The sequence below is a fragment of the Apis cerana genome, linkage group LG13, assembly GCF_029169275.1.
Source record: "Apis cerana isolate GH-2021 linkage group LG13, AcerK_1.0, whole genome shotgun sequence".
Lineage (NCBI taxonomy): Eukaryota > Metazoa > Arthropoda > Insecta > Hymenoptera > Apidae > Apis > Apis cerana.
This window is the reverse complement of record NC_083864.1, coordinates 9,374,209-9,389,520: the sequence shown is the minus strand read 5'-3', so window position 1 is coordinate 9,389,520 and position 15,312 is coordinate 9,374,209. Positions and strand designations below refer to the sequence as shown.

The 15,312-nt window shown below is 44.7% G+C and overlaps 1 protein-coding gene across 3 annotated transcripts in view; it reads left to right on the top strand.

The window, feature by feature from the left end:
* Positions 1-3,300: 3,300 nt before the first annotated feature.
* The window catches only part of LOC108003973 (uncharacterized), a 272,622-nt gene continuing 260,610 nt past the window's right edge, over positions 3,301-15,312 (top strand). Inside the window, exons 1-2 of one of the 3 annotated variants that reach the window (XM_062084092.1) lie at positions 3,301-3,530; positions 12,803-12,935. In XM_062084092.1, the coding sequence (XP_061940076.1) occupies positions 3,316-3,530; positions 12,803-12,935 (348 nt within the window). In that variant the 5' untranslated portion in view covers positions 3,301-3,315. The remainder of the gene's footprint in view (positions 3,531-12,802; positions 12,936-15,312) is intronic. The other 2 variants (XM_062084090.1, XM_062084093.1) reach the window with 2 other exon arrangements.

Below are 15,312 nucleotides of genomic sequence, written 5' to 3'. Positions count from 1 at the left end.
TTTCCTCCATTTGACACCGAGAGTTGCCAGGGAATTGGTGAACCATGAAAACCGCGGTTCTCTTTTCACCAAGGATACCACAAGGAAGCGTTCAGCCACGAAAAAAGATGGAATTCGTGCGGCCACATCGTTACACAAGAATCTTGTTTCCTGTTCGGGGATATTGTGTTGGATACTACCTTTACTTGAACGATATATATGGAAATATTGAAATTCAAAATTCAATGGAGAAAGAAAAATTGCCTTTCGTAGCAATATTCAAACAAGTTTAATTTATCGAAAGATAATCATATAATTTTTATTCTTTTCCCTCCAATATTATGTCTTTATTTAAACGACATGGAAATATTCAAATTCAAAATTCAACGGAAAAGAAAAATTGTTAAATGTATTAAAAGATAATCGTACAATTTTATTCTTTTTATTCTAACTAATATTATACCTTTAAATGATATATATGGAAATATTCAAATTCGAAATTCAACGGAAAAGAAAAATTGTTAAATATATTAAAAGATAATCGTACAATTTTTATTCTTTTCCCTAATTAATATTATTTAAACGACATGGAAATATTGAAATTCAAAATTCAACGGGAAAGAAAAATTGCTTTTCATAATAATATTCAAACAAGTTGTTGAATATATCAAAAGATAATCGTGCAATTTTTATTTTTTTCCTTCTAACTAATATAACACATTTCGAATCACCACTTGTGTTAGGTACTTTACTTAAACGACATATATGGAAATATTCAAATTCAACGGGGAAGAAAAATTGCTTCTCACGGTGATATTCGGACAAATTATCGAAAGACAGGATCGATGCAATCTTTTATTTTTTTCCCTGAACGTCGATATAGCAACTCTAGATATTCTATCTCGCATATTCGCGCAACACGGAATAGAATCGAAGGGGAGGGGATGAGATGGGCCGACGTCCAGAGAGAGAAAGGGCGTAATTGAATTGGCCGATAGATCGGCCATGACCCGGATTTACCTTAGCAGGTGCGCTTCCCCCGAGATTGTTGAGGAACGATAAGACGGTCGACGGTTGACCACCTCGCTCGACGACGTTCCTCGCGTCCACCTCGCGCAACATAGTTTAGAAAGCTGCGGTGAAAGCGTGGCAAAATTTGATACATCTAAAGACCCCGCCTCGTGGACGGTGATTTACTCGAAATGCACTCGTAAAATCCATCGCGGTATACAGCCGATGTGTATGCATCTCTGGAAATCTCTTCCGCGTGTATGCGAACGTTAACTCAGCCAGAGCTCAGGTTTAGAAATTTTGCAGGTTTTACCTTTCACGTGTACGGAATTGTTGTACACGGGGAGATGGCATCTCGGCGAGCGATACCATCGCTCCTTTTACCCGTTGCGTTCGAATAATTTGGTCGTTTTGGTCGTTGAGGTTGTTAATTGGATATATACCAGTTCGACGAACTTTTGCGGGGAATTAATTTGTGGAATTATTTTCATGCGCGGTGCTCGACGTGTGGAAGGATAAATTGAATTTTTAGCCAAGCTCTGATATAAAGTTTGTTACTTTATTACTAATGGGGAATTTTCAAGCGGTATTTCAATAATATTATTTATATAAATATTTGCTCGAGCTTCTTAAGCAGCCTAGCTCTACAAGTTTCTTTGAAAATTTTAATAACTCGTGGATAAAGAATTTATCATTTTACTAGCCGATAATATTTCCACCCTTCGAACGCGAATCTCTTCCGATTCTTCTCGAACACTCCTCGAACGAAACTGAATACGGAGCGCGTTACCATCGATTTTTTGCCGATTATTCAAGATCAGACCGCTGGATTATTCGAGACAAGAGCAGGCTGAATGCGGGCTTGATCGATGTTATTCTTCCTCGACGGTAGCACCGCGTTCTCACCCTTTCCCCACGGGACGTCCCTTCAGTCTTTCCCTAATGCGTCCTTGATGAGGGTTAACTTTGCCACAGCTCTCCTCCTCCTCCTCCTCCTTCTCCTTCCATCTCCTGGATTACTCGGTTTATCGATGCGGACGATTATTTTGCTCATCACGTTCGTCATCGTCTCTGCGGGTCATCCGGTTGTTGTTAACTTCGCCCTGACAGCATTATAGTCTTACGACGAGGCAAACTAGGCGGGATAATCTTTCTCTTCTTCTTCTTCTTCTTCTGAAGAAGGATATTTTAGAGGATGCGCTAGGATGGTCTTTCGACGAGAGGCTAATCTTCGGATGAAAAATGATCTTTTTTTGATGGAGATACAGGATAGACCATGGAGGACCATCTTGGTTGAAGGCAAGGAAATTAGGATCGATTTAACGAATAAGAGTTATTATAGAGATTGGAAAACGTTTATGATTACATTTCAAGTAATTAAAATTCGAAATTTTTCGCGAGTAACTATAACCAAGTCATATTCATGTCGTGACACCATCTTTTCATATTTTTGCACGATTAAAATTCCATGGATTGATTGCACAATTTTAAAATTCCTACTTCTCTTCAAGAATTTAATCAAATTTAATCAATCTCTCCTTCTTAACACGTTGACTATACTCTGCTCGATATTTTAACAATGGTTTAATAAGCAAAATTAATCTCCCATCATTTGTTTCCATTTCTGATGTCCTCGCTTGAATAGGTCCTCGCTTACTCTATACGAATATTTCGAATGTTTACCGAGTAACGAGTGATATAACTCCTCAAAATTTCTCTCCTAATTCGTTCCAACGTTGAAAAAAGAAAAATAAAAGAGTTATTGTCTTAATGAGTGAATAGCAATCATATACAAGACTTTTTGTTCAAATTGTGCTGACCAATCTTAGATTTGTATAGAATGCTTTAAAGTTTTACATTCAAATAATCCTTCTAATAAACCACTTTTATAACATTCCTGTGAAATATCTTTCCAAATACCTACGAAGCTCCTTCGTAAGTAGTCAAATAATATCGAAGGTATAGGTAACGTGGCAGTCAAACAATTATCCCTATATCTTCCCCCCCCCCCCTCTCTCTCTCTCTCATGTCTTTTTCACTCCAAATAAAAAGAAAATTCGGCTACGAACGATCGAATCAATTTCAACTTCAACTGTACCCAAGTAAAATCGAACGTGGCTGTAAAGCGCAACGTTACCGGCCACGTCTCGCATTACTGTTGCTCTCTAAAAGCTCGTGGCCGGTCGAGCGAGTAAAAAGGGGCGAGGTGGAGGACGGAGGAGGACTAACGACATTAGAGGCACATTAGCGTGTGCCACTCGTCGAGCAGCTGGTAGCCTACCGGGCCAGCTAATTACATGCCGATTCCAGGGGATCAGCCGCACAATGCCGTGTCGACATAACGGCGGCACGTCGAGGTGCACCGGGGGGGTCCGCCGATACCGATATATCCGTGTAGCAGCGAGCCGCTTTCGCGGAAAGGTTGCATCGATTACACGATGGCCGCTAATCGCTCGAAACATCGGGCCGCCGCCGATTCGTCCCACCGATTTACGCCGATCGGCCTTCCCTATCAGGAGTGTACCAATTGGTATTCGATGGTAAGTGGCTTCGATATATGAAAGGTTCACGCTTAATGGTTATGTTGTAGGTGTCGAATATTTGGTGTGTGAATCAGCGTGGAAGGAACATTCGAGGATTGTACGAGTGAATCGAGGAATGAAATCTTGCGTTATGTTTAAATGCTTGTATATATGGGTTTGTGTGAAGGAGAATATGTATGATTGATATATGTATAATTGATATTCGAGCATTTTAAATTGTAAATCTACAGGGAGAGAGAGATTGAGGGGAGGGTGGGTGGGTGGTGGGTGGTGGGTGGGTGGGTGGTGGGTGGTGGGTGGTGGGTGGTGGGTGGGTGGGAGGGTGGGTGGGTGGAAGGGGATGGGTGGGTGGAAGGGGTGGGAGGGGGTGGGAGGGTGGGTGGGAGGGGGAGGGAGGGATAGGGAAGAACTGGGAGCGATAGGGAGGAATTGGGAGGAACTGGGAGGAATTAGGAGGAATTGGGAGGAACTGGGAGGAATTGGGAGGAACTGGGAGGAACTGGGAGGAATTGGGAGGAACTGGGAGGAATTGGGAGGAATTGGGAGGAATTGGGAGGAATTGGGAGGAATTGGGAGGGGGTGGGATAGGGTCGGTAGGGAGTGTGTGGGAGTGTGTGGGAGTGTGTGGGAGTGTGGGGGAGTGTGTGGGAGTGTGGGGGAGTGTGTGGGAGTGTGTGGGAGTGTGTGGGAGTGTGGGGGAGTATGTGGGAGTGTGGGGGAGTGTGTGGGAGTGTGTGGGAGTGTGGGGGAGTGTGGGGGAGTGTGTGGGAGTGTGTGGGAGTGTGTGGGAGTGTGTGGGAGTGTGTGGGAGTGTGTGGGAGTGTGTGGGAGTGTGTGGGAGTGTGGGGGAGTGTGTGGGAGTGTGGGGGAGTGTGTGGGAGTGTGGGGGAGGGATAGGGAAGAACTGGGAGGAATTGGGAGGAATTGGGAGGAACTGGGAGGAACTGGGAGGAATTGGGAGGAACTGGGAGGAATTGGGAGGAATTGGGAGGAATTGGGAGGAACTGGGAGGAACTGGGAGGAATTGGGAGGAACTGGGAGGAACTGGGAGGAATTGGGAGGAACTGGGAGGAATTGGGAGGAACTGGGAGGAATTGGGAGGAATTGGGAGGAATTGGGAGGAATTGGGAGGAACTGGGAGGAACTGGGAGGAATTGGGAGGAACTGGGAGGAATTGGGAGGAACTGGGAGGAATTGGGAGGAACTGGGAGGAATTGGGAGGAATTGGGAGGAATTGGGAGGAATTGGGAGGAACTGGGAGGAATTGGGAGGAATTGGGAGGAACTGGGAGGAACTGGGAGGAATTGGGAGGAACTGGGAGGAATTGGGAGGAACTGGGAGGAATTGGGAGGAACTGGGAGGAACTGGGAGGAATTGGGAGGAACTGGGAGGAATTGGGAGGAATTGGGAGGAACTGGGAGGAATTGGGAGGAACTGGGAGGAATTGGGAGGAACTGGGAGGAATTGGGAGGAATTGGGAGGGGGTGGGATAGGGTCGGTAGGGAGTGTGTGGGAGTGTGTGGGAGTGTGTGGGAGTGTGGGGGAGTGTGTGGGAGTGTGTGGGAGTGTGTGGGAGTGTGGGGGAGTGTGAAATAGTGTGTGGGAGTGTGGGGGAGTGTGTGGGAGTGTGTGGGAGTGTGTGGGAGTGTGGGGGAGTGTGTGGGAGTGTGGGGGAGTGTGTGGGAGTGTGGGGGAGGGATAGGGAAGAACTGGGAGGAATTGGGAGGAATTGGGAGGAACTGGGAGGAACTGGGAGGAATTGGGAGGAACTGGGAGGAATTGGGAGGAATTGGGAGGAACTGGGAGGAATTGGGAGGGGGTGGGATAGGGTCGGTAGGGAGTGTGGGGGAGTATGTGGGAGTGTGTGGGAGTGTGTGGGAGTGTGTGGAGTATGTGGGAGTGTGGGGAGTGTGTGGGAGTGTGGGGGAGTGTGTGGGAGTGTGGGGGAGTGTGTGGGAGTGTGTGGGAGTGTGGGGGAGGAATTGGGAGGGACTGGGAGGAATTGGGAGGAACTGGGAGGAATTGGGAGGAATTGGGAGGAATTGGGAGGAATTGGGAGGAATTGGGAGGGGGTGGGATAGGGTCGGTAGGGAGTGTGTGGGAGTGTGTGGGAGTGTGTGGGAGTGTGTGGGAGTGTGTGGGAGTGTGGGGGAGTGTGTGGGAGTGTGGGGGAGTATGTGGGAGTGTGTGGGAGTGTGTGGGAGTGTGGGGGAGTGTGTGGGAGTGTGGGGGAGTGTGGGGGAGGGATAGGGAAGAACTGGGAGGAACTGGGAGGAATTGGGAGGAACTGGGAGGAATTGGGAGGAACTGGGAGGAATTGGGAGGAATTGGGAGGGGGTGGGATAGGGTCGGTAGGGAGTGTGGGGGAGTATGTGGGATTGTGTGGGAGTGTGTGGGAGTGTGGGGGAGTGTGAAATAGCGTGGGGGAGTGTGGGGGAGTGTGAAATAGTGTGGGGGAGTGTGTGGGAGTGTGGGGGAGTATGTGGGAGTGTGGGGGAGTGTGTGGGAGTGTGGGGGAGTGTGTGGGAGTGTGGGGGAGTGTGGGGGAGGGATAGGGAAGAACTGGGAGGAACTGGGAGGAATTGGGAGGAACTGGGAGGAATTGGGAGGAACTGGGAGGAACTGGGAGGAATTGGGAGGGGGTGGGATAGGGTCGGTAGGGAGTGTGGGGGAGTATGTGGGAGTGTGTGGGAGTGTGTGGGAGTGTGTGGGAGTGTGGGGGAGTGTGTGGGAGTGTGGGGGAGTGTGAAATAGTGTGGGGGAGTGTGTGGGAGTGTGGGGGAGGGATAGGAAAGAACTGGGAGCGATAGGGAGGAACTGGGAGGAATTGGGAGGAACTGGGAGGAACTGGGAGGAATTGGGAGGAACTGGGAGGAATTGGGTGGAATTGGGAGGAATTGGGAGGAATTGGGAGGCGATGGGATAGGGTCGGTAGGGAGTGTGTGGGAGTGTGTGGGAGTATGTGGGAGTGTGGGGGAGTGTGGGGGAGTATGTGGGAGTGTGTGGGAGTGTGGGGGAGTGTGTGGGAGTGTGGGGGAGTGGGGGGGAGGGATAGGGAAGAACTGGGTGCGATAGGGAGGAACTGGGAGGAATTGGGAGGAACTGGGAGGAATTGGGAGGAACTGGGAGGAACTGGGAGGAATTGGGAGGAATTGGGAGGAATTGGGAGGCGATGGGATTGGGTCGGTAGGGAGTGTGTGGGAGTGTGTGGGAGTGTGTGGGAGTGTGTAGGAGTGTGGGGGAGTGTGTGGGAGTGTGGGGGAGTGTGGGGGAGTGTGAAATAGTGTGGGGGAGTGTGTGGGAGTGTGGGGGAGGGATAGGGAAGAACTGGGAGCGATAGAGAGGAACTGGGAGGAATTGGGAGGAACTGGGAGGAACTGGGAGGAACTGGGAGGAATTGGGAGGAATTGGGAGGAATTGGGAGGAATTGGGAGGCGATGGGATAGGGTCGGTAGGGAGTGTGTGGGAGTGTGTGGGAGTGTGTGGGAGTGTGGGGGAGTGTGGGGGAGTATGTGGGTGTGTGTGGGAGTGTGGGGGAGTGTGTGGGAGTGTGGGGGAGTGTGGGGGAGGGATAGGGAAGAACTGGGAGCGATAGGGAGGAACTGGGAGGAATTGGGAGGAACTTGGAGGAATTGGGAGGAATTGGGAGGAATTGGGAGGAACTGGGAGGAATTGGGAGGAACTGGGAGGAATTGGGAGGAACTGGGAGGAATTGGGAGGAACTGGGAGGGGATGGGATAGGGTCGGTTGGGAGTGTGTGGGAGTGTGTGGGAGTGTGTGGGAGTGTGCGGGAGTGTGGGGGAGTGTGAAAGAGTGTGGGGGAGGGATAGGGAAGAACTGGGAGCGATAGGGAGGAACTGGGAGTAACTGGGAGGAATTGGGAGGAATTGGGAGGAACTGGGAGGGGATGGGATAGGGTCGGTAGGGAGTGTGTGGGAGTGTGTGGGAGTGTGAGGGAGGGAGAGGGAGTGTGAGGAAAGGAGAGGGAGGAACAGGGAGTGAGTGTGAGGGAGGGAGAGGGGTGAAGGGAAAGAGAGGGAAGGGGGGAGAGAACGTGACTGGGAGAGTGTGAGGGAGGGAGAGTGTGGGGGGTGAGGGAGAGGGGAATGGTAGAGTGGGAGAGAAAGGGAGTGAGAGGGAGAGAGAGAGAGAGCTTAATATTTAATGTTGGTTTTGACGTATACGAAAGGAAATATAATTGTATTGTGGAGAGATGAAATTTCATGTTTAGTTTTGTCAACAGACGAGAGTTTAGATGTTTGTACATGGTTTTTCGCGATATATATATGATCGATATTGGATTTTAAAGTAAATTGAAGAATGAAATCTCGAGTTTGTTAAGAAGTGAGGGTATAATATAATTGGTGCTGGTTTAGATGTGTTTGATGATGTGTATGGATTTGTATCAAAGCAAATATAATTGATATCGCATTCGAGAATTATAGAGTAAATTGAGAAAATGAAATATATGGATTTGTGTGAAAGAAAATACGTATGATTGATGTTGGTATTGGAGAATTGTAGGATAATTGAATGAAATCTCATGTTTTGTTTAGTTTATGTTAATTTGTTGAGAAATTGAACATGGGGGATATTATAGATTGAACATCAAAGTGTTTGCTGGTAAAGGTGATTATTTCCTTTTAGAAATGATTGAATTAATTCGTGATACAATATTTATTGCCAATTTTCTAAAACATTTCTCTTGAATCGACATAGTAAATAGGAATATTTCTTCTGGAGACAAGAGATATATCTTCTCAAATAGCGCTATTATTTCAAGGCTGCATCTTCGAAGAACAAAGTTTTATAAGTCGTTATTCGTCCTACTATTTATGGTATCTTGACCATCTCTTTTTGTGATAACCAATGTGCTTTTTTTCTATTGCGAATACTGGATAAAACGATTCGAGAAGAAAATAGAAAAAAAAATAGAAAAGAGACAATTCTAATTCACATACATCCAATATATATTTTAATTTCTCGCTAAAAAGTAGTTTCTTTTATCGAATCTCATAAAATTTTCTAATAATTTAACAAATACATTTGTAGAAATATCATCCAGTTTTAAAGTAAATATATAATATTAATTTATAGTTCCTTATAGAGTTCAGAACTTTTGTCTTTCTTCGTAAAATTACGAGAAAAATCTCGCAATAGTGGATAGTTTTAACTATCTGCCCGTAGCTTCGTGTTTATAATTCTTTGCACAGCGAAGAGATGCACGTTTGAAATTTTTCGTTACAACATTGAACACGGTGCGTCTCTACGTGGTTCGCAGATGTTACCAGCGGGTGTTCTTCAGGTACGTATTTGAAGAACGAGCGCTCATTTGAGGTCACGCTGGCTCCCACTGCGACGAAAATTCAAATGTTAAGATATGTTTTCCACTGCAAAAATCAAAGACCGCATGCTTGTTTGCATCGCCCTTAATTAATCGCATCCTTTTGTCCCTTTAATAAGTTTCTTGTCCATTCTCGACAAAGATTTGTCGAAAAAAAAATCTTTCCCTCAAGAATCTTCCTCTTGTTCTTCCTCCTTGATACACTCTTCTGTAATCATTATTTTCTTACTTCTGGGCCCTTAAGGGTAGACAAATGGGCAAAAAATGTGGAAATATCTATTTCAGATTTTAATATATATATAATTAGATATAATTTTTAGATTTCTATTGCACCATTAAAACTTGCCAAATCAATTTCCTCCAGTTCTCCTCAGAGAATCATGCAACTCGTTCACCCCCCTCCTCCTGGCGGCAACTCTCGTTTCTAAACTCATACCAAACCACGTGTTGCTCCACGGTCTTTATTGTTCCCGGAAAGCACTTTCGAGGCACATGGTGCGCGTCTCTATCATTTTCACGAGTGGCTACGCTCGACATAACTCGTCCCTCGGTAAGGACAGGCCACGGTGGTTCCTCTGTCTCCGCTATTAACGGCAGGATGTCTCGAGAGGACGAGGAACAACCTGGACAAACCTTTTCCTCTGTCGAGTGCACCGGTTTCGCGATGGCAAACATGCCACGTACGTAGACGTGGCTCGAACCTTCTCGCGAAAACTGTCGGCCGTTGTCGTCGCCCGTTGCAAAACCGTTGATGACACTCTACGCCACTTGAATCGGGGCCCCGCTTGTTGCGCTTTTAGTTTCCTCGAAGTGGACTCGACCCTTGTCGGGCTCACCGTCGTCGTCGTCTACGAGGAGGAGGAGGAGGAGGAGGACAACGACGACGAAGACGACGGCCACGACGACCTGGACAGCGCGATTACGGCCGGCTCTCCTCGGCAATTATTTTTCGAGTGGCATCGTGAGAGAAGACAGGTGGTATAAGTCGGCGCATCAACCGAGTCTCCCAACCGTTTTTTCTCTTTTCTTTTCTTTTCTCAGAGATTTAACACCTCTGCTACAAACTTATGATGGAATGTACAGGGTATATATATATATATATATATATATATATATATATATATATATATATATTCGTGGGATACTTTTGGATTAAATTTCAGTTGAGCAGAACAGGAGCACGAAAGTCAGTCACGGTGAAATGCGAAAAATATCGGCTCACGGTTACTTGTTATGTTATACGCAATCGAATATTTGGTAACGGACGAAGCGAGATGGAGATAGGACGATACGCCGCGCCGCTCTGCGGCAACTAGCAGAGTTACCTCGCTCCGTCTCTCTCTTGCCTCGTCCAGCGTAAGCTTGAACAAACAAGTATCAACCGAGATTTCTCCATATCGACTAAAGCTCCTTGAAGACGTTTCACGAATATACCAAGTACGTAATTACATTAATATTTGTATAAATGTGAAATTCATCGTGGAAAGGATCTATTCGTTTTTCCATTGGAGATGGAGACAGAGTTTAATCAATGGAATATATCTTCCATTCCATAAAACGCAAACTTAAAATAAAAAGAAAATCTACAAAAATCACATATGTACACGAAATATCGAATCTGAAGCGAGAAAAATGGAAGAGGGGGTAAAGAAGGGGAAGGGTAAATCTGGACTTTCATCTTTCGGATATTCCACGGGTGAACGACGCATTCGTATCAACTCGGACTCGAGAATCGAGTGTTACAGGGTACAGGGCGGATAATGTCGGCCGCGGACCCGAACAGGCGGGGTACTCTTGTTCGACGAGCGTGGCCGCGCGCGCTCGCCCGATCCGCTCCGGACTTATGGTTAGGTCGGCTTACAACCGGATCGGATCGATTCCCCGTGACACGTATGGCGGTGTCGCCCGTGCATTATAGACCCTTGGACCGCGTCTCTCGATCGCTGCTCCTCTCTCAACCTTCCCTCTCCCCCCTCCCTTCGATCCACCTCTCCTCCTCCTCCTCCTCCTTCTCCTTCTCGCCTGGACACTGCCCTCGAAGAGTTTAGAATTCCCCCCTCTTCCCCTCCCTTTCGAAGATCGTAATACACAACGCGACCACCACGACCACCACGGCAGTGGTAGTACGACGTAGTAGTACGACATCTGAGCAAGAAGGAGGAGGAGGAGGAGGAGAAGGAGGGAACGGTTGAACGGTTGAAGTTCGAGGCCCCGTTACCGAGAAGTCGTTAAGCCTCGTCGTTAAGTCGATTATCCGCGGCCCTTGACGACGAGGATCCAGGCATCGAGTTTCCTCGCTTTAGGGCCACGTTCATCGGATGGCGGACGTGTTGTCATGCCTCGAAGCGTTATCCAACCGGGGATAACCCGCCCGCTCCAACTCTCTCTCTCTCTCTTTCTCTCTCTCTCTCTCTCTCCCTCCGAGTTGGATCCAGTTTTATCGATCGTGTTACGATAAAACGCGGATCCCTCCCCCTCCCCTCATCCCTCCTCGGGGGAGTTAATCTGCGCGAGAGTCTCATACGCGGTCGATTTATGGGGATGGGGGAGGAGGGGACGGTGGAATTTGTCGATCGGTAACGTACGACGCTTGTCGGGGATCGAGTTGTGTATGGAAGCGAAGCATACGGCCCGACATCGAGAGCCTCGATGATTCACGATGGCGCGCGCGCGTTACCTTGTGCGCGCCTCGCCCGGTATATATATATATATACATATATATATAATGCGTCGTCATTATCAGTCGGCCTTTTGAGCGGCGGCTCGGTTTTTTAATCGAGAACGATTTTTCAAACGAGATATCCGCAGGGATGTGAGGGAGGAAGGGGAAGTATTACGAGTTTCTGGCGATGGTTTCTTTTTTGGTGTTGGGAGAGGATGATTGGGAGGGGAGGAAGGGAGGAGAAGGCTGATAAGGCGAATTTTTTGGAACAGGATTGATTTATATTGAGCATATATAATGTTGGTGAGTTTGATAAAATAAAGAATTGCGTTAATTAACTTATAGTGTATTTAAAGATGTTGTCGAGATCATCTTAATCCGATGATGATTATTTGAGAAAAAGTTTTCGTGAGAAATTAAATATAAATATGTAAAAGGAGGCGAATAGAATAATTAGGAGGTTAGAGAAAAGATGTAATATGTATATGTAAATGTATAATAGGGATTAACGGTTTTGAAACGTATCCTCGAGAGAAAAGTTGAAAGTCTCTCGATGAGGCATCTCCAGGTTTTATAAATGCATTTTTATGATGATTCGACGATTTAGGGAAGATTTAAGATTAGCGCGGTCTTAAAAGGCCTAACCCGTTAGCTTCTTTATGGGATTCTCTCCTGTCATAAATATCCTCGTACCGTACTGTGATTCTTATATCTCTATGCGACATTATGTGATTGTTATTTACGGGAATACGCTTGTCCACGGTTAATTTGAATCCAAGTGTTTCTTTCTGAAATGATTTAAGAGACGCATACAGTTACTTGTATTTGGACGTTGTTATATCACGTCGATATTCGTTAAAGTGGATAAGTTTCGAACGAAAAATGATACTTAAAAAAAAAAAAAGAAAAAATATTAAATTTTTATATCATTATTACTAATATCTTGATATTTTACAAGAAGAAAGGAATCGATTAAATTTGAAAACACCTTTTATGTTTCAAGAGAAAACCATCGAGCACAGTTTAATGTCCGACCAATCTCGTTTCATTTCGATTCGATTACTTTTCGAAATATCACGATCCTCCCACAATTCCGCTCTACTTTACCTTCATTACCTTGGCCAATCCCATCGCTCGCTAAATCGTTATCCACTTTCGAGGACAGCTTGTTTCGCGATAGAAGCGTGGGAAAAGCGTAGAAACCGGTGTCTTTCCATCTTGTCATCTTCCGCCCGTCTAATTCTTTTTTTTTCCGCTTTGCAGGACTGTGACAATCTGGCGGACGGCTCGGAGCGTGACTCCCCTTGGAGCTGTGGGGGTGGCAGCGGTACTGGCCGCAGACCCCTCACCTCCATTATCGAGCAACTGCACACCTCCAAAAGCAAACTTCACAATGGTGAGTGACGCAATAATTTAATAATTAAGAATACATCCCTTTTTTTTTTAATAATTCCAATATACGATAATTTTGTACAAGATAATTTAATGGAATAATATAAGTAACTAAATATATATAAATATAAATAGTAACTAAAAAGACGAGTCACAAGCAACGATTGGCAAAATTTAATAATTGAACTTACAAATAATAATTGCAAAAATGCAATTATAAGCAATAAATATTATTTAAGAATTTAATAACATTTAGTTAAGAGTAATTATTTAAAGTTGATTTTATTTTTAACTAGTTACCTCTTCATATCAAGTTAGATATATCGACGATCACGTTCCTCATTCCAGAGGCCAATTTTTCCAGTAGTAGCCTCCTTCGATGTCCCATCTCCGTCGTGTCTGCTCCTCGCTCTCTCCAACCCCCTTTTCCAACCTCTTTCTCGTTCCTATTTGCAATCAAAGATCTCTTTATTCCACCCCGCCTCGACTCGATTCGTTTCTTGCAAGAGCGCCGACAGCAAGCGGGGAACGAGGCCACGTTGCAGAAAAGACCAATAAGTATATATATATACGGGGACATCCGTTCCACCACGTGGAAATAACGTCCCGCTTATGTGCATTGCTTGCCTCTAATTACCCACGGATGAAGACATCACTGGTACTCCCCTTTCATTCTCCCTCTTTTCTCCCTCCTCCACCACCACCACCACCGCCACAACGAAGATTCCTCTCCCTCCCCCGAGGAAGGAATCGCGGAGAGGAGAGCTGGAATCGTTCTGCGTTTCGTTGCTTGATATTCAACCGATTATTTATTATCGTTACACGCCGTGGTCATCATTCTTCACGGGTTACGGCATAGGCGTGCTCGTTACCTTATATATAATGATTCGTCGGTACGTCCACCTCGAAGGTATATTAGGAGACCACAGGCCATTATTACGGCAGGCCATCGCGAAACACCGGTAGTAATTGGATTCGGACGTTGAAGCATTTTGGCCGAGAGTGATTAATTTCCTCCGCGTTAAGGAGTTAATTGTGTTTGAACTGTTGCGAAAGCTTGGCTTGGAGTTTGACGGGTGGTTTAACGTTAATGGGAGCAGGAGGAGTGGTCCGCGCGGAGGAAAGTTTTTGGTTTCTTCTCGAGGGTTGATTTATTATTTCTCCTTGTCCTTCTAATTTTGTCGTACGGCTAAGTATTCAGTTTTAAGTTATTAAGAGGAGGAGTTGGACGAAGGGAAATCTTGTTTCGTCGGAGGGGGATAAAGGTAATTGAAAATTTCGAATTAAGTTAGTTAATTAGGTGTTACAGTTGATCTGCTCGCGTAATCTTTATTCAATTTCCTCTGATAATAAATGTTCGCATTAAATTACACGAATCAAGTAAAATTTAGACAATATTTATCGATTGAAGAAATATTTGAAACTGTGAAAATTCGTTTTACTTTTATAATTGAAAAGATTAGAAATCCTTTCACTCATAATATTCATTGGCCATTAAACAAGTAGAAAAAAATAGATGCTAGTTTATTTTCAAAAATACACGATTAACAAATATCGAAGAGGTTAAGAATTCAATCTTTTCACTTATAATATTCATCAGCCATTAAACAAGCAGAATGAAAAAGATTCTAGAACTAAGGAAAAAAGAAAAATTGTCAAAGCTTGTTTTCAAAAATACACGATTAACAAATATCAAAGAGGTTAGAAATTCGATCCTTTCACTTATAATATTCATCAGCCACTAAACAAGCAGAATGAAAAAGATTCTAGAACTAAGGAAAAAAGAAAAATTGTCAAAGCTTGTTTTCAAAAATACACGATTAAGAAATATCAAAGAGGTTAGGAATTCGATCCTTTCACTTATAATATTCATCAGCCATTAAACAAGCAGAATGAAAAAGATTCTAGAACTAAGGAAAAAAGAAAAATTGTCAAAGCTTGTTTTCAAAAATACACGATTAACAAATATCAAAGAGGTTAGGAAATTCGATCGTTTCATTTAAGATAACCTAACACGTATACATTGAGTTCTAGATAAATGAAATAAGAAGAAATGAAGCTTATCGAAGCTCGTTTCCAATTAATTTTAAACCACCAACGAAATTACATACCTCATATAGAATATTAACAAATATCGAAGAGGTTAGGAATTCGATTTTTCATTTATAATATTCATCGGCCACTAAACAAGCAGAATGAAAAAGAATAGATTCTAGAATTTAGAAAAAAAGAAGGCGAAAATTGTTAAAGCTTGTTTTCAAAAATTCACGATTAACAAATATCAAAGAGGTTAGGAATTCGATCGTTTCATTTAAGATAACCACGTACATCAACTTCTAGACAAATGGAATGAGAAGAAACGAAGCTTATCGAAAGCTCGT